Genomic DNA, 19,311 nt, shown 5'->3' on the forward strand with positions numbered 1-19,311 from the left:
AATAAAAGTTGACAACACTCTTGCTATTGTTAGAACTTTACGACTGATTTTTACTCGTCGCTAACTTACCGAAAAACATCGGTAATTACCGAAATTATAAGCATATTAATTTTACCGACAATTGTCGTTAACTCAAAAAATGAGTGGTGCGATTCTCTACCACAGCTGTCTTCTTGCAAGTTTTTGCAAATTGGTTTTCGATAACATTCTGCAAATTTTTAGCTTCGGGAGAGTAAAATTAGTGGAGAGAAGTTAAGGTATTAATTAGGCAGCATTTGAATTAGGTAGTACTTGGCCTTTAATCTTTTACATGAAACTGAGCGTGATAAAGCGGCGTATTTCATTGTGTTTCTACCTTTACTGAGAACTTGCTGAGTACTTGCAAGTACTTTTCAATTGTCTGTGTTTAGACACACAAATTTCTCGGGAAAGTAAATTGAGTTTTGAGGAAAAAGCTCCTCACTACTCTTTCCTACCCCCTTTTGCCTAAAAACTGAATTTACTTTCCCGAGAAATTTGTGTGTCTAAACACGGACTTTGAGAAGTTATCGTACAGACCTAATTTTTTCATAACGTCTAAACATTTTGTCGACCTTCCATTTGCGCCATACGCCATTGTTTTTATAGATCCCTCTTCGATTTGTAGATCCCTAAACAAACAGCTGTTGAAACTATCGCAATTTTAGTAATTTTTCCTTTGCATTTCATTCGTAACAAAGGACGGGCTATCGGCATTTTTGAGTGTCATCTTTATTGGCCATTTTGTTTCGTCTTTTTGCAAACAAAAAATAGCCTCAGTCAGCGTGGTTCAGATTAAGCGTGTTGTGTTGTGAACTGGTTGTGTTTTTTTAAAAGTTTTTTACCTAAATTGTTTCCAACTAAAAAAATATGGTTTTCTATTTTAAGAGTAACGTTGTAGATCCGCCAGCTGTTCTGTACATGGGAAGGGATAAGCATGAAAGTAAGTATTTTAATATTTAAAAGTCTAATCTATTTTTGTAATTGAAGTGAAGTCCTAAATTATGTTCAAATGATCAAACACAGCATTGAAGCATTTTCATGCAATGCCAGAAGATGTTTTGTTGACAGACCAACATTCTATATGCTAAATCAAGATCAAATGGGAACAAATTGGCTACTCTACCAGCTGACGGAAAAAATTTGAAAATGTTTTTTAAATTGTAAGTTTTTCGGCCGGGGATTTAAGACTTTCTCCTATGGACAGGAGCCAATTTAGGGCACGAAAACAACATTTTTTTAAATTAAAATTTTTTCTTACTTTAACAAGGGAATTTTCGGATCTTAAGAGGCCCATATCTCGGGAAGTATGGACTTCCCCCGGAAAAGTTTATATATTTGTGATCAGGACAAGATCTACCTGTGGTAATTTTTCCAGATTTTTCCGCCAGGTGGGAGAGTATTCTATTTATGCCAAAATCCTTTTCGGCGAGGATTGATGGCGTACCTGCTGCAGCAACAATTAACCATGGGGTTGATTATTCTTGATTACACTTCGATTCTTTCATTACTTCCCTTTCCCACGTTATCGGTGTTGATACCATTGTCCAGATAGATATGTTCACCAAGGAGAGTCGAACGTAATGTCTTCAGATTTTTTCTTCTTCTGATAGGAAAACAATAGGTCTTCTGAGAGGAAACAGTAAGTCTTCAGAAAGTAGACTAATTGGTTCCTTCAACACATATGTAGATACACTATTTACCTCCCCTATATAGACTTGTATCTGTTCGTGTATAAAGACTCCCTTCAATTAAGAAAGTAACAATGCAACTCCGTCCAAAACCGGTGGGTGGAATTTTACATTTTCTGGTGATTAGTATGAGTTCCGTTTTCTCCGGGTTTCGAAAATTAAAGATAATACCAATTTATTGGATACTCTCTATTCGTTTATAATAGGGCGGGATAGTGAAAGTAAGAAACCTCCCACAAGTGAACAATTATAATTGGTCGAAATAATTTAATGTATCACTAGAAGCCAGAGCAGAAGTGAAAGAACTCCTGACCCTACCATTGTATTTCTGTTAACCGTTACTGATTATCCTAATTGATAATCCTCCAACATCTCATCAATCCATTCAACTAAGATAGACCCAAGTCTTGCGTTATGGATGGATTCATTATTGACATTATTCTTTTATTAGAAGAGCTCCTAAAAGGCCCATTTACAATTAGAAGACCCACTAAAAAGGCCTTATTTTATTAGAAGATCTCCTAAAGGGGTCTTCTTTTGTTAGAAGACCTCCTAAAGTGGTTTGCTATTAGTAGAAGTTTTCCTAAAGGGGGTTTTCTGTAAGAAGAACTTCAAACGGTTTATTTTATTAGAAAGTATTCCTATTTTATAAGAAGACCTTCAAAAGGTTCTTCTTTTATTAGAAGACTTACAAAAGTGTTCTTCTTTTATTAAAAGACCATTAAAAGGGTTCTTCTTTTATTAAAAGACCATTAAAAGGGTTCTTTTATTAAAAGACCATCAAAAGGGGTCTTCTTTTATTTAACGACATCTTTAAGTAGCCTTCTATCGTCAGAACGCTCTTAAAGGGGTACTCTCTTTTCAGAAGTCTTCTTATAGGTTCACAATATTGTCAGAAGAATCCGAAATGTGTCTTTTGTTGTCAGAACACTTCCCAAGAGGGTCTCATATTGTCAGGAGACCTCCTAAAAGGTTTGCTATTGGTAAAAGTTTTCCTAAAGGTATTTCTACTGTTAGAAGATCTTCCAAAAGGTGTCTTGTTTTGGTAGAAGATCTCAGTTGTTGTCTTTTACTGTTAGGAGACCTCCTAAAGGGGTCATCTACGGACAAAAGACCGCTGAAAGGGCCATCTACTCTGAGAAGGCCTCCGAAAGTGACCTAGTAAAGAGGTTTTCTTTGTCGGAAGTCCTCCTAAAGGTGCATTATGTTGTCAGAAGGCCTCAAGGGGTCTTCAATTATCAGAAGGCTCTTAAAGGGGTATTTTATTATCAGAATATCTCCTAAAGGGACACACTATTGTCAGAAGGCCTACATAAGGGGCCTTTTTGCCAGAAAACTTCCTAAGAGGGTCTTCTATTGTCAGAAGGGCTCCGAAAGGGGTCTTTTATTCTCAGAAGACCTCTTAGGGCTACTGACAGAATTTATCCTAAAGGGGTCTTCTACTGTTAGGAGACCTCCTAAAGGGTTCATCTATTGATAAAAGACTTCGTAAAGAGGTTTTATTTTGTCGAAAGGCATTCAAAAGGAGTATTATATTGTCAGAGGGCCTCTTAAGGGTCCTCTATTGTCAGAAGGACTTCGAATGTGGTCTTTCTATTACCAGATGGCTTCCAAAAGGAAGTATTCTATGAGTCTTTTGTTAGAAGACCTCTTCCGTGGGTCTGATAATGAAAAAGACCAATAAAAGGGCCTTCCATCTATGGAAAGTAGGCGCCATTAAAAAGTTAGCTTTCACGGGAAACAAGACGATGGCAGAAGGCATCCGAAATGGGACTTTTATTGTCAGAACACTTCCCAAGAGGGTCTCCCATTGTCAGAAGACCTCCTAAAAGCTTTGCTATTGGTAAAAGTTTTCCTAAAGGTGTTTCTACTGTTAGAAGATCTTTCAAAAGGGGTCTTCTTTTGGTAGAAGATCTCAATTGTTGTCTTCTATTGTTAGGAGACCTCCTAAAGGGGTGATCTACTGACAAAAGACCTCTCAAAGGGTCATCTACTCTGAGAAGGCCTCCGAAAGGGACTTAGTAAAGAGGTTTCCTTTGTCGGAAGGCCTCCTAAAGGTGCTTTATGTTGTCAGAAGGCCTCTTATGATGGGGGTCTTCCATTGTCAGAAGGTCTCCGTATGGGGTCTTCTATTGCCAAAAGGCCTTTGAATGTAGTCTCTTATTGCCAGAAGGCCTCCTAAAGGGAGTCTTTTGTTAAAAGACCTTCTAAAGGGGTCTTCTATTGTAAGAAGGCTCTCAAAGTTGTATTTTATTATCAGAATATCTCCTAATGGGACACACTATTGTCAGAAGCCCTACGTAAGGGGTCTTTTTTGCCAAAAGACTTCCTAAGAGGGTCTTCTATTGTCAGAAGGCCACCGAAAGGGGTCTTTTATTCTCAGAAGACCTCTTAAGGCTGCTGACAGAATTTATCCTAAAGGGGTCTTCTACTGTTAGGAGACCTCCTAAAGGGTTCATCTATTGATAAAAGATCTCGTAAAGAGGTTTTATTTTGTCGAAAGGCATTCAAAAGGAGTATTATATTGTCAGAGGGCCTCTTAAGGGTCCTCTATTGTCAGAAGGACTTCGAATGTGGTCTTTCTATTACCAGATGGCTTCCAAAAGGAAGTATTCTATGAGTCTTTTGTTAGAAGACCTCTTCCGTGGGTCTGATAATGAAAGAGACCAATAAAAGGGCCTTCCATCTATGGAAAGTAGGCGCCATTAAAAAGTTTGCTTTCACGGGAAACAAGACGATGGCAGAAGGCATCCGAAATGGGACTTTTATTGTCAGAACACTTCCCAAGAGGGTCTCCCATTGTCAGAAGACCTCCTAAAAGGTTTGCTATTGGTAAAAGTTTTCCTAAAGGTGTTTCTACTGTTAGAAGATCTTTCAAAAGGTGTCTTCTTTTGGTAGAAGATCTCAATTGTTGTCTTCTATTGTTAGGAGACCTCCTAAAGGGGTTATCTACGGACAAAAGACCTCTCAAAGGGTCATCTACTCTGAGAAGGCCTCCGAAAGGGACTTAGTAAAGAGGTTTCCTTTGTCGGAAGGCCTCCTAAAGGTGCTTTATGTTGTCAGAAGGCCTCTTATGATGGGGGTCTTCCATTGTCAGAAGGTCTCCGTATGGGGTCTTCTATTGCCATTAAAAAGTTTGCTTTCACGGGAAACAAGACGATTTTTTTTAAAGCGGTCTACTACTGGTGTAAGCCTTCCTAACAGGTTCTTCTATTGTTAGAAAACCTCCCATTAGGGCCTTTTACTGATCTTTTTTTACTGATTAGATCTCCTAATGATTTGCCCTTGATATACACGAGACGCACTGATATTTTTACCCTACACCACACTGTGGTAAGGGGTATTATGTGTTAGTGCATTTGTATGTAACATGCCTAAGGAAGAGATAGGCCCATAGTTCCTTCTAGGGATATGCATAGAATCACTTTCTGAGTCGATTTATGCATGTCCGTCCGTTCGCAACGTACAGGTCGCATTTGTTGTCTGATTTGGCTGAATGTTGGGCAAGATCATTTTTTAGCCGTCGGAAGAACGCTATTGCTTTTGGTGAAAATCGGTTCAGATTTGGATATAGCTCTCATATATATTTTCGTCCGATTTGAGGTATTTGATGCACCAAACACGCTATATTTGTCCAATTTTGATGAAATTTGGAATTTATGACTGAATTAGGTCTATAAATAAATGTACCAAATTATATCGAAATCGCTACAGATTTGGATATAGCTCCCATATATATTTTCGGCCGATTTGATGTACTTGCTGCACCAAACTCGCTATATACGACCGAATTTGATGAAATTTGGTTTGTGTGACTGAATTCGGTCTAAAAATAAATGTGCCAAATTACAACGAAATCGGATCAGATTTGGATATAGCTCCCATATATATTTTCGGCCGATTTGACGTACTTGCTGCACCAAACTCGCTATATACGACCGAATTTGATGAAATTTGGTTTGTGTGACTGAATTCGGTCTAAAAATAAATGTGCCAAATTACAACGAAATCGGTTCAGATTTGGATATAGCGCCCATATATATTTTCGGACGATTTGACGTATTTGCTGCACCAAACACCCTATATCTGCCAATTTTGATGAACTTTGGAACGTGTGACAGCATTTTGTCTAGTAATAAGTGTGCTATATTATATAGAACTCAGTTCAAATTGACATACATATATCTCCTATATTTTACATATTCACAGTGGTGTAGGGTATCATGTAGTCGGCCCCGCCCGACTATGATCCTTTCCTTACTGGTTTTTGAATCTAATTGTGCTCTAACTTTGGTATATAGTTTTTGGGTAGTGTGTGACTTATCTTTGCCGCTTTGAATATTTAGGTCACCTTTACCTCTTTCCATTAATGTTTTGGGAGACTAGTTATTTTGTCTATTAGCTGTTCATCCACTTCACATCGTGTTTGATTATGGCTTTGCAACTTAGGGGAACACGTTTAGTTTAGTCCGGGGAAACGACTGTAACCTTCACGGGCTCTCAGACACTTATTTCGTGGTGTTACAAACGCAATCCCGCAAACCCCTCATCTTAGGATGGAGAGTGTAAAATGTGCCAATTATGCGTATAATGAACACATCCAGATTGCAAATAAATCATACGTCTATATATACACACCTCTATTGGTTTTCATTGTATAGAGCTTGAGGTTTCACTTTGGGCATTGAAATAAGACCCCTGACTCATGGTGTATATACCGTGGAATGTTAATATAAAACGATTATTCATTAATCTCACGTTTTGGATTTGGAACAGTGTAAGTGTTTGTGAACTTCGTGGGAAAGTAACCATCATTGGGGGATTTACTATATAAAAAATGTGTTTTTTTTTTTTATTATTTTGCAGATGAAGAATTAATAAAATGGGGCTTTCCAGAAGATGTATGGTTTCATGTACACAATTATTCATCGGCCCATGTATATCTAAGATTAGAAAAGGTATAACAACAACATCCTATTACACATTGCATTTCAAATTTCTTTTCATGATTCTTTTATCTTCTATCCTGGCCACAGGGACAAACAATTGATACCATACCACCAGATGTGCTAACGGATGCTGTCCAACTGGTAAAGGCCAACAGTATTCAGGGAAACAAAATCAATAACATAGATGTAGTCTACACAATGTGGGAGAATTTGAAAAAGACTCCCGACATGGAACCCGGCCAGGTGGCGTATCACAATGAAAAGGCTGTTAAAATGATACGTGTGGAGCGTAGAAAAAATGAAATCATCAATCGTTTGAATCGTACCAAAACTGAAGATTATCCAGATTTGAGAGCGCAACGTGAAAAACGTGATGCCCAAGAACGGGCTGAACAGAAGGCGAAATTGCGGGCCGAAAAGGAGCGAGAAAAGGAATTGGAAAAGAAACGCAAAGAGGAGGAGGAATTGCGTAGCTATACCGCATTACTGAAATCGGAAAATATGACAACAAATCAGGATGGCAATGATTCAGATGATTTTTGGTAGGAGACAAACAACCAAGCAACGAACTCTTTTTATAACTATTTGAATAAAAAACCAACCGGAAAACAAAACGAAAACTGTGTCTTGGATTTTGATTACTTTGATATTTTACTTTATTTACTCACACAAATTGGTTTTCTTTTTTTTTTTTTGTTTTGTTTATTTGTTTTAAGAGTTTTTTTCTTCTTCTCATGTTGATGATTTTTTGTTGCTCTTCTTGTTAGTGTTTTAAGGTATTATTCATGTTTCCATGATGTTGTTGTTCATCTTTTTAAACACTCAGTAATTGGCATTTAATTTTTTTGTTTGTTTATATATAAATGTTGTTGTTTCTTTTTTTAAAGAGAAGCTGCTTTTTGTGTACCATGATCATCATCACAGTGTCCAAGTTTCCATTGTTTCGTCCACTATGATATAATCTTGTTGTTGTTTTCGTTTACGCCTTAAAAACTATTGTTAATTCTTTTCACTTTTGTTGTTTTCTCTTTTTCTTGTTGTTGTTGATTTATTTTCAATTTAATTTTTTTTATTTAATGTATTGTGTTGTTGATTGGTGTGTTTGTTGTATGTGGGGGTGTGGGAGGTGGGTGGGTGTTGTTGTTTCGGGTTTTTGTTTAAATTAATACTACTAAAAGTTGATGCTAATTTGCACCATTTGCATTCTTCTGCATTGAATTTCCTCCTAATATATACATGGATTTATTGCCATCACGTTCACTGCCATAAATTTTACCGGCTTTTTTCGCCATTGAACCCAACAGCTCTTGTGACACTTTGTGCGCTGAACGTAAAGAGTAGGCCCATTCTTTTAAACCGATTTCATCCTAGAAAACAATAGAAAACGACAGTTTATTATTGGTCACATATAAACCTATCCTATAGGGGGACTTACGGGATTTGTTAGTAAAATTCGTCCATCTCTTGAACCATCATTGACTCTGATTTGAATACATTGTTCACCTTTGTAAGGTACAAAATCTGAAGAAATATCTTCTATTTGATCCATGAATATCAATTCTGGTTTGTTATTACCACTTTCTGAATGTAATTCTAGGCTGTAATTAGAAAGAAAGAGAAAATTGAAAAATCATATACATTTCACATTGAGGTTATGTTGCAATTAAAACTAAATTTGTTGTATTCCTGGGAAATGAAATACACTATTTATAGGATGAAAATAGTTTGCTTTGTATAACCTTGGAAATAATTTTTTTCAAAAGTGAGGTTATGTTGCAAAATCCTAAAGTTGCAAGAAAATTGTCGGGAAAAAATATATATGCCTGAAAATAATTAATAGATAAGTTTCCGTCCACAAAAAATACATTTTTTGCATATTTATTTATTTTTTAATCAAAAGTGAGGTTATGAGTTAAAAAAAAAAATAATTTCAATTTTATTCAAGTCGCAATTGCAATCAAACGTTATATCGAATGTATAGCATAAAAATAATTCGATTTTTTCCGTTTAAAAACTCATAAAAAACTTTAAATAGATTGGCAGTTTTAAAGTGAGGTTATGTTACAAAATTTTTACTTTAGAATAAAATCTCGTCGGGAAAATGTAGATATTGTTTGAGAATAGTTTTATGGAGAAAATTACATGAAAATAATTCGTTTAATAGAAAATAATTCATAAAAACTAGATTTTTTCAAGAGTGAGGTTATGTTACTCAACAAATTCAATATTCTAAATTTAGAAAAAAAATATGTGGAATATTTTTTGGGTATTGATTGTTGTGTATTTCGTATTTTTTGGGTATTAGTAACAATAAATTCGTAGAACTAACCCATTTCAAGATTTTTTTTTCCAAAAGTAAGGTTATGTTACACAAGGTTTCTAAATTTATCAGGGCAATCACGAATTTGTCCCACCCTTAAGCTTCTTCTATAAAAGTCACCCTTCTACTCGTCCATAAGGAACCCCTGTAGCTGCTCTATATATACATACTTCTTATACTCCTTTTATCTCGTCTAACAAGTCTCCTTTTAGCTCGTCTAAAAAGTTTTCCTTAGGTGGTCTTTAAAGACTCCCTTTCGCTTGTCTACAGTCTCCCTTTAGATTATCCACAAAGACTACATTCGGCTCGTCTACAAACACTTACTTCGTCTCGTCTATAAAGACTCCCTTCGGCTCGCCTATAAAGATTCCATCCGGCTCGTCTATAAAGACTCATTTTGGTTCGTCTATAAAGACTCATTTTGGTTCGTCTATAAAGACTCATTTTGGTTCGTCTATAAAGACTCATTGTGGTTCGTCTATAAAGACTCCCTTCAGCTCGTCTATAAAGACTCCCTTCAGCTCGTCTATAAAGACTCCCTTCAGCTCGTCTATAAAGACTCCCTTCAGCTCGTCTATAAAGACTCCCTTCAGCTCGTCTATAAAAACTTAATTGTCGATCGTCTATAAAATAAAGACTTAATTTTCGATCGTCTATAAAGACTCCCTTCAGCTCGTCTATAAAGACTTCCTTCAGCTCGTCTATAAAGACTCCCTTCAGCTCGTCTATAAAGACTCCCTTCAGCTCGTCTATAAAGACTCCCTTCAGCTCGTCTATAAAGACTCCCTTCAGCTCGTCTATAAAGACTCCCTTCAGCTCGTCTATAAAGACTCCCTTCAGCTCGTCTATAAAGACTCCCTTCAGCTCGTCTATAAAGACTCCCTTCAGCTCGTCTATAAAGACTCCCTTCAGCTCGTCTATAAAGACTCCCTTCAGCTCGTCTATAAAGACTCCCTTCAGCTCGTCTATAAAGACTCCCTTCAGCTCGTCTATAAAGACTCCCTTCAGCTCGTCTATAAAGACTCCCTTCAGCTCGTCTATAAAGACTCCCTTCAGCTCGTCTATAAAGACTCCCTTCAGCTCGTCTATAAAGACTCCCTTCAGCTCGTCTATAAAGACTCCCTTCAGCTCGTCTATAAAGACTCCCTTCAGCTCGTCTATAAAGACTCCCTTCAGCTCGTCTATAAAGACTCCCTTCAGCTCGTCTATAAAGACTCCCTTCAGCTCGTCTATAAAGATTCCCTTCAGCTCGTCTATAAAGACTCCCTTCAGCTCGTCTATAAAGATTCCCTTCAGCTCGTCTATAAAGACTCCCTTCAGCTCGTCTATAAAGACTCCCTTCAGCTCGTCTCCCTTCAGCTCGTCTATAAGGACTCCCTTCAGCTCGTCTATAAGGATTCCCTTCAGCTCGTCTATAAGGACTCCCTTCAGCTCGTCTATAAGGATTCCCTTCAGCTCGTCTATAAGGATTCCCTTCAGCTCGTCTATAAAGACTCCTTTCAGCTCGTCTATAAAGACTCCCTTCAGCTCGTCTATAAGGACTCCCTTCAGCTCGTCTATAAGGATTCCCTTCAGCTCGTCTATAAGGACTCCCTGCAGCTCGTCTATAAAGACTCCTTTCAGCTCGTCTATAAAAACTTAATTGTCGATCGTCTATAAAGACTTAATTTTCGATCGTCTATAAAGACTCCCTTCAGCTCGTCTATAAAGACTCCCTCCCTTCAGCTCGTCTATAAAAACTTAATTTTCAATGGTCTATAAATACCCCTTTGCACGTCCCTAAAGACTCCCTTAGCTCATCTTATCCTCTATCCATCCAAATAATTTCAAAATCATAATCACACAAATCTATGCGAAGAAAAAAGAATCCATACTCACCGATTAGGATATAATTTGGCATATTTGGTTTGCCACAATGAAGCAAAGGATCCACCATATTTCTTGATGTAACCATGTAAAATACAATCTGATTCCTTTTCATCGGCATCGAAATGTTGCTTTTGTTTGGCTTTTTTCTTTTGTTCGATTTTATCTGTTTCCTGGTTAATGGTTTCATAAACTGTTTCTATCACTTCTTGTTGCCATCTGGAAAATCAAGAGGAAGCAGAAGCTATGACACCATTCAATTGGCGGGGGGTTAAAAAGGATATTACTACTTACCTTTCTGATATTGTCAGATTGAAATTTTTATACAGTTCCTGATCGGATTCTGTTAATTTAATGCCCTTGGTATCTTCTTCATCAAATGAACCAATATCAAAGGCATCGGCTGCATTAACTTCGCCTCGCGGTGGTATTAATGGTGGTGTATATTTGTGCATATAGACTTGATGCCAATCAATGCCCGAAAAGAAAGGATGTGATTTGACTTCTTCGGGTCTAAAAAAAGTTAGTTAAAAGAACAAAATAGGTGAATTTAGCACATTCCACTTGTTGGAGTTGGGGGAAATTAAAACGACACTATACCCATTACCCATGCAACCGAGACGTTTATCAACATCTCTTTGTAGCAGTAAATCTAATAAATCTTTCAGTTCGGGACTAAACGTATCAGGAAGTTCTACGTTCTGCACCGGTCACAACAATTTCAATTCAATAAAAAATTGGTGGTGGTTAGTGTTTTTTGGTGGGTTTTGTGTGGTGTGTTTTGTGGTATGTTTACACGGATTTAAATGAACAAATAAATGAATTGGAGGTTTTATTACAAAATGAGAGATTTAATTTGAAATCAACACAAAAAAGTTCATATCCTACTCACCATGGTTAGGGTCATTTTATCAATTTCATGTTTATCTTTGGTTTTGTGCTGTCGAAATGGTGAATGACCCTTGAGTAATTTATAGAGCATGCAACCAAAACTAAACCAATCGGCACAGGAGTCATAGGCAGTACCCTTTGACAAGACTTCTGGTGCCATATACCCGTGTGTACCCACTGAGGCGTGGGGTTTTTTGCGTGAAAAATCACATGCCAAACCCAAGTCGGAAATGCGTATGTGACCATTTTCGTCCAAGAGGATGTTGGCTGGTTTTAAGTCTCGATAAACAATATAACGTTTGTGCATGTGTTCCAGACCCAAAATGACCTGGAAAGTTTGGCAAAATAATATTAAAATATGATACAATGAAATTGTGGATGTTTTCCCACTCACCTCCGCTGCATAAAATTTCATTTCATCCTCATTGAAGACACCATGCTGGGACAAATGATAGTGTAAATCACCACCATTCATCAAATCCAATATGAAACACAATTTGTCTGGTGTGTGAAATGCATAGGTCATACAAACTATAAAGGGGCAGTCATTCTGTAAAAGACCACAACAACATTTTTATAAATATTTTAGAAAATCTTGGTGTCATTTTTTGAAAACATACCCCAGTGCTGACCACTTGTAGCATGGAACGTTCATTTAATGCCAACATTTCTCCCTGTTTCATTTTAATACGTTTCTTGTCCAAACATTTCATGGCATACATTTTTCCAGTATCGGCTTTTCGACAACCATAAACTTCACCAAAGCCACCGCGACCAATAATCCGGTGTACACTAAAATCGTTCATTGTCAACTGAAACGGGAAGGAGTCAGGAGAAGGATTAATTGATACTCACTAATCGGTATTAAAATAAACAACTTACCTGTATATTGAGTTCCAAATTTTTCCATTGGCAAAATCGTGTAAACTTATCACTGAAATTGTATAGAAATTCAAAAAATTAATTGCAAAAGGATTTGAAACCGTGATTTTGTAACTAACCTTTCTAAAAACTTTTTAAAGGGTTTACCCTTCAGATAACTGAAAATTTCTTCAATATATGGCTGTGTGCGTGAAGATGTATGCGTATTGGGAAGAAACAAAAGAAGTTATTCTTGAAATATTGGAATCTTCAATATCAATAAAATTCAATTTACCTCAAATAAATTTGTGGGTACTTCATTTTTTAATAAATACTTTTGTACGCTTATAACTGCATCTTTGGAATAGTCCTGAAAAGAAACCAAAAAATAAAATGCAGTGCGATATTACAAAGTAACGGATTGGATGGAATACAATGCATCAACATATGTTGTCAATACCATAAGATTGACAGGCCTTGTCATAGAATTCCAATAGGACTTATGGAAAACGGCCATATCCAAATCATTCTTTGAGGCAGTCATTTTTGTGTGTAGAGAGAATAGCAAAATCTGTTAGAAACACTATTGATTCATTCACGCTCATCCTAGAAAAAGTCGCATGCGTCGTAGCGGGTATAAACGTTGGGCCATTGTAAGGAATTATCTAGACTATATCCTCTATTTATCTATCCGGATAATTTCAAACCCATAATCACAAATATCCATACGAATACTTGAACCACTTCCAACCAGAGGAAGAAAAAGTCCATAATTACCAATTAGGATAAAATTTGGGATATTTGGTTTACCACAATGAAGCAAAGGGTGCACCATATTTCTTGAGGTAACCATGTAAAATAAAATCCGATTTCTTTTCATCGGCATCGAAATGTTGCTTTCGGAAGGTCTTTTCATTGAAGTGCAATAGGACCTATAGAAGGTCAATATGTCTTCTGATAAGGGGCCTTCCTATGGAGGACTGCCAGGACTTCTTATATGTGGCCAATAGATAGGCGCAGGAGGCATTCTTATAGAAGATTCATTTTCTGAAGAAGAACAGTCTTCTTATAGAATATCGGAAGGTCTTCTTATAGGAGATCGGTTTGTCTTCTTATAGAAGACCGGTTGGTCTTCTCATAGAAGATCTGTTGGTCTTCTTATAGAAGACCGGTTGGTCTTCTCATAGAAGATCTGTTGGTCTTCTTATAGATGATCGGTAGATCTTCTAATAGAAGATCGGTAGATCTTCTAATAGAAGATCGGTAGGTCTTCTTATAGAAGATCGGTAGGTCTTCTTATAGATGATCGGTAGGTCTACTAATAGAAGATCGGTAGGTCTTCTTATAGAAGATCGGTAGGTCTTCTTATAGAAGATCGGTAGGTCTTCTTATAGAAGATCGGTTGGTCTTCTTATAGAAGATCGGTTGGTCTTCTTATAGAAGATCGGTTGGTCTACTTATAGAAGATCGGTAGACCCTATAGAAGATCGGTAGGTCTTCTTAAAAAATTCGTAGATCTTCTTATAGAAGATCATTAGATCTTCTTATAGAAGATCATTAGATCTTCTTATAGAAGATCGTTAGATCTTCTTATAGAAGATCGTTAGATCTTCTTATAGAAGATCGTTAGATCTTCTTATAGAAGATCGTTAGGTCTTCTTATAGAAGTTGTTGTTGTAGCAGCATAGCCTTCTGGTGTGGCAACGGCTGGGCGAACAGTTTTGGTTTCGGGTCAATCTTGTTCTAATGAACCCATTGCCGTTGGATTGTTTTTCAGAATATCGACAGGTATTCTTACAGAAGTTAGATATGTATCTCAATGGGAGACCTTTTAGTCTTCTTATAGATCAGAGGGTCTTCTGATAGACCAGATGGTTTTCTGATGAGAGAACTTTTGGTATTTTAATACATAATATGGGCTTCTTATCTGATAGGAAACCAGTTGGTTTTCTGACAGGAGACCTGTTGGTCTGGGTGACTAGATTGTCTTCTGATAGGAGACTGTCTGGTCTTTTGATAGGAGACCAGTTGGTCCTTAAGTTCATACATTGAGAATACCCCTAGCTCGCCTAAAAATACTTCATTCGACTCGTCCATAAAGGATCCCTTCGTCTCGTCTACAAGGACTCCCTACTACTCTTCTATAAGGACTCCTTCGTCTCGACTATAAGGACTCCCTTCAGCTCGTCTATAAGGACTCTCTTCATCTCGTATATAATGACTCCCTTCAGCTCGTCTATAAGAATTCCCTTTAGCTCGTCTATAACGACTCCCTTCAGCTTGTCTAGAAAGGCTCCCATTGGTTTGTCCATTAAGCTTCCCCTCAGCTCATCTACAAATACTTGCTTCTACTCGTCTATAAAGACTCCCTTTAGCTCGTCTATAAAGACTCCCATTGGCTCATCTATAAAACACACCTTCAGCTCGTCTATCAATACCCCTTTGACACGTCTTTAAATACTCCCTTCTGCTTGTCTACAAATCTCCTTTCTGCTCATCTACAAAACTCCCTTTTGCTCGTCTATAAAGACTCCCTTCATCTCGTCTACATGGACTCCTTCGTCTCGACTATAAGGACTCCCTTCAGCTGGTCTATAAGGACTCCCTTCGTCTCGACTATAAGGACTCTCTTCAGCTCGTCTATAAGGACTCCCTTCAGTTCGTCTATAAGAACTCCCTTTAGCTCGTCTATAAAGACTCCCTTCAGCTCGTCTAGAAAGCCTCCCATTGGTTTGTCCATTAAGCTTCCCATCAGCTCATCTACAAACGCTTGCTTCTGTTCGTCTATAAAGACTCCCTTCAACTCGTCTATAAAGACTCCCTTCAACTCGTCTATAAAGACTCCCTTCAACTCGTCTATAAAGACTCCCTTCAACTCGTCTATAAAGACTCCCTTCAGCTCATCTATAAAAACTCCTTTTAACTCGTCTATAGAAACTCTCTTTAACTCGTCTATAAAGACACCCTTCAGCTCATCTATAAAAACTCCTTTTAACTCGTCTATAAATATCGTCTTCGGCTCTTCTATAAAGACTCCCTTCCTAGTATTAACATTTTTTAATTATTTAATTAAAAACTCTTCACTTACATATGTGTGCGATAACATTTCCTCCATAATAAAATTGTCATATATTTCTCTTGCCATTTTCTTGCGCTCTTCATAGCATTCGGTTTTTTCGAATTGTTTGATCTGCAATAGCAAAACAAAAAGTAACGGAAATTCAATATCATTTTCAAAATATCAAGTTTTTTTTAACGAACCTGTTCATAGAATTTGAACTGCTGTATGGGTTCCTCAGAATCGTTTTCGCAAAAATCTTTAAATAGATTGTAACCTAAATAGAAGAAAAAAAAAACAGCAACAATAACGTCATTACAAATAAAAATATACCTACGTTACATTTAAAACCACAAAAAGAATTGTATTTTTTGCTTACCTATAACCTGATTAAATATCTTATGGAATTCCAATTCATTTTCCTTTTCCAAATATTTATACATAACTGAGCGAACACTGAAAACAAAAAAGGACGAAAAACACGGAGATAAAACATATCCTTCTACATTGCTCTATTTACATACCTTGGATCAGGCAATATCAGTTTTTTACTTGCCCTGGCTGCTGGAGTACATTTACTCTTTTCCATGGCCATCAGGTAACTGACATCTGCCAATACAGCCTCTAGATCAGCCATTTCGTCGTTTTCGTTTTATTGTTATTATTTTTATTATTTTTATTATTATTGTGGTTTATAACGATTTATGTGTTTGGCTGGTGGGGGTGGAGGTGGCGATGTGCTGATTTCTGATGTCGTGCCTCCTTCTTGATAGGAAAATTCATTGACCGTATTTCTTTAAATAAACAAGAAAAAACACGCAACATATTTTACTCATCTTTGGCAAAAATAATCTTTAAACTATTTGCTATTATTAATTTTATTACACTTTTTTCATTACAAAATATGCATGCAAGTTAATTGAAATGTTGATACATCCTCCTTATCCAAAACTTCTTCTACTCGTCTTCCTTCTTCTGTAACACAAGATTACATACACTAGAGTTGTATAGTTCACGAACGAACTAGTTCAATTGAACGATTCATTGAAAAGAGCGTACGAACTAGATCAGTCGATATAGTTCATTATAGTTCAGTAGCTCACTGAGCAGTGACCGAAAGATAAAAGAACGATCAAATCAAACGATTCGATTCAAGAACGAACGATTCAGCACGTCATTCACGTATCATAATGTGACGCCGTCGTCAGAGTTACCTGTTGCCTTTGTAAAGGTAATAGTTTTGTTTACATTTTGAATTTTACACAGCTACCCACACACATCTTTATTCATCGTAATTTTATAATTTGAATATTTTCATTTATTTTTAACTTAATTACAAAAACTCCAAACATATTTTCTTTGCTAGGTTCTTTAAAATATTCTTCTGTTGTTTGTTCTTTATCGGTATACATATGTATGTGTGTTTGTATAATGAACGAACTTGCAAGCGAACGAGTCAGAGCCGGTGAACGATAGAACGAAAAGACAGCTGACTGACAGAACTTTTCGACGAACGATTGAACTACTGAACTAAAAGAACGACCTAGTTCGTTGAAAAGAGCTGAACTAAAAAGAGCGATCAGCTAAAAGAGCTAAAAAGTACAACTATAACATACACACACTCATTCACACTCGTATAATTTTTCCTTTTTCTTCTTCGTCCACACGCACACCATCGCACAATTCATTCAATCAACACCTCAACTCAAATGCCCCCAAATAAAAAAATATTTTCAGGTATCATCCAAAACTCCTCTTCTTAGCTTTGCAAAAAATAACTTACAAACTTTGTTTTTATTTCGCCAAATAATATACACTTTCCTCTTCGTGATTGTAGATTAGCTGTTTTGTTTTATATTTCAGGGTGTTTCTTTTTTATTTTTCGTACTCATAATTAGAACTTTTTCAATATATTTTAATTTAGTTTCTTTTTTCTTAATTTAATATCTCTATACTAACATCAATGAATAATACCCGTCAGTGTCAGTTTGACACAACGTAGGGATAAATAAATCGACATGAAGATGTTGTGTTATCGAAAATAATCGACTTGTTGGAGCTTTTGTGAGACAAGGAAAGTTTCACTTAGATTGAAAAGCATGTTTACATTTAAACGCATTTTACACATAGCATGTTTTAAAAAACATGCATCATTTAAGTTGTCAATTTTATACAATATCTGTCAAATAAATTACCTAAACTCCCAAAACACCTGTTTTAAGTGCAAGTGTAAAATGTGTTTTACGAAATCCTGTGGATTTCAACTGACAATTCTGTTGCGTTTCAACAAATAAAAACTAATCTAAAAGTCAGTGGATTTTATTTGACGTATACTTTATTTTCGATAACATAAAGGAAAAATGTTATCGTAGTAAAAAAAAGTAACTTCTTTCTGCTTCTGGAACAGAGGAGTTTTCTTCTACACATCTTTTGGTTATAACTTTTATGGTACGTTCACATATAACAGGATTTAATAAATCCACTGGATTTCAAATGCCTGTTTTATTGCATATACGCCAAACATACCTCAGCGGCACAGAAGCTCTAATGTAAACACGGCATTAATTTGGGTAGGCAATTGAGAGACTGAATGTTCTTAGGTTCTGTTTACATTAGACATTTTTCCTTTTTTTGTCTGGTTAACTTACTTTTGACGTATGCGCAAGGGGTTTGGCCGTTTAAATTCACTGCAATTACTAAATTTAGTTATATGTAAGCGTACTGTTATTCACAAAACCACGTGTGAACATTGCTTTACTCCATAACAGTTGAAAATCGATTAGTTTGAAAGCTTCCACTATCGATAATGCTTCAGTAATCGTTATTAATTACAATTGTGAACATTTTTTATTTGAATTTGGCGACATTTTACTGATATTTAGGGAAAAATAACAATTTGCTAATATAAAGCGCGAAAGTTTATTTATAAATACCGAACTGTTCTGGATTAGATCAATCAATGTAAGTAGATATAACTAAAAATTAATAGGAAGTGCAGATATCAAAACGCAAGTTTTCAGTAAAAAGGTTAGTTTAGCAACACAAATGAAGAAAAGCACTCGTATAGCTTTTCTTCGTATAGCCCCCATAGAACGGTACTCCCTAATTTCTGGTATTTTGGTGATCTTGACTACATCTTTCAATGAAATTGGCAAAAATCGACGCCTTAGAGACATTTGGAGCATGATGAATGTTTGGACTGGATTCGGATCGACCTGATGTTTTTACCACAGACAGGGCTTACATTGACAAAAACTTCAAAATTTGCCCATAGTGTATGCCCCCTATTAGGAGCTAGGAAATGCATGGGCGCTAGAGTGAAACTAGAGACTTTCAGGTCTCATATAAGACTGACAAGACTTCATATAAAGGGCCTAGCTGCCTTCTTTAAGAAGTCCAATTGGATCCCAAGATCAGAAGGTATTTTTGCAGTAAGTCTTTTGCACAGCAGGTATTTTTTGGAGGTCAAGCAAGTCTTCATACAATAAAGCTAGTACGTCTTTGTAAAGACGACCAGGAGGTATTCTTAAAGAAAGCCAAAAGGTCTTCTTAAAGGTCACCAATAAGGCTTCTTGTCGAAGTCGAGAAAGGTTTTTAATGAAGGACAAGCAGGTCTTCTCAGGTCTTAAAGAAAAGAGGAATTCTTCTAGAATAAAA

The 19,311-nt window shown here is 36.6% G+C and overlaps 2 protein-coding genes across 4 annotated transcripts; one reads left to right on the forward strand and one right to left on the reverse strand.

Moving 5' to 3' along the window:
• The first annotated feature begins 706 nt into the window (after nt 1–706).
• On the forward strand, nt 707–7,602 carry LOC141406753 (coiled-coil domain-containing protein 25). Its single transcript, XM_073992757.1, has 3 exons — nt 707–961; nt 6,576–6,667; nt 6,746–7,602. Exons 1-3 carry the CDS (start codon nt 889–891, stop codon nt 7,202–7,204), a joined length of 624 nt encoding a protein of 207 aa, XP_073848858.1. The 5' UTR covers nt 707–888; the 3' UTR covers nt 7,205–7,602.
• A 206-nt stretch (nt 7,603–7,808) lies between these two features.
• Gprk1 (G protein-coupled receptor kinase 1) lies at nt 7,809–17,672 on the reverse strand. 3 transcript variants are annotated; one of them, XM_073992754.1, is made up of 16 exons: nt 17,438–17,672; nt 16,179–16,448; nt 16,034–16,110; nt 15,858–15,931; nt 15,685–15,786; nt 12,892–12,966; nt 12,737–12,798; nt 12,618–12,669; nt 12,356–12,547; nt 12,130–12,285; nt 11,737–12,063; nt 11,445–11,545; nt 11,139–11,357; nt 10,857–11,063; nt 8,094–8,256; nt 7,809–8,025 (listed from the first exon to the last, which is right to left on the reverse strand). In XM_073992754.1, the coding sequence occupies exons 2-16, from the start codon at nt 16,289–16,291 to the stop codon at nt 7,843–7,845; spliced, it is 2,103 nt and encodes a 700-aa protein (XP_073848855.1). In that variant the 5' UTR covers nt 16,292–16,448; nt 17,438–17,672; the 3' UTR covers nt 7,809–7,842. The 3 variants fall into 3 exon arrangements, with proteins under 3 accessions (XP_073848855.1, XP_073848857.1, XP_073848856.1); XM_073992756.1 differs by lacking the exon at nt 17,438–17,672 and adding an exon at nt 16,554–16,653; XM_073992755.1 differs by lacking the exon at nt 17,438–17,672 and adding an exon at nt 16,540–16,653.
• Between the last annotated feature and the right edge of the window lie 1,639 nt (nt 17,673–19,311).

Source organism: Musca autumnalis, unplaced genomic scaffold (assembly GCF_047663935.1).
Source record: "Musca autumnalis isolate F117 unplaced genomic scaffold, ASM4766393v1 scaffold_5, whole genome shotgun sequence".
Lineage (NCBI taxonomy): Eukaryota > Metazoa > Arthropoda > Insecta > Diptera > Muscidae > Musca > Musca autumnalis.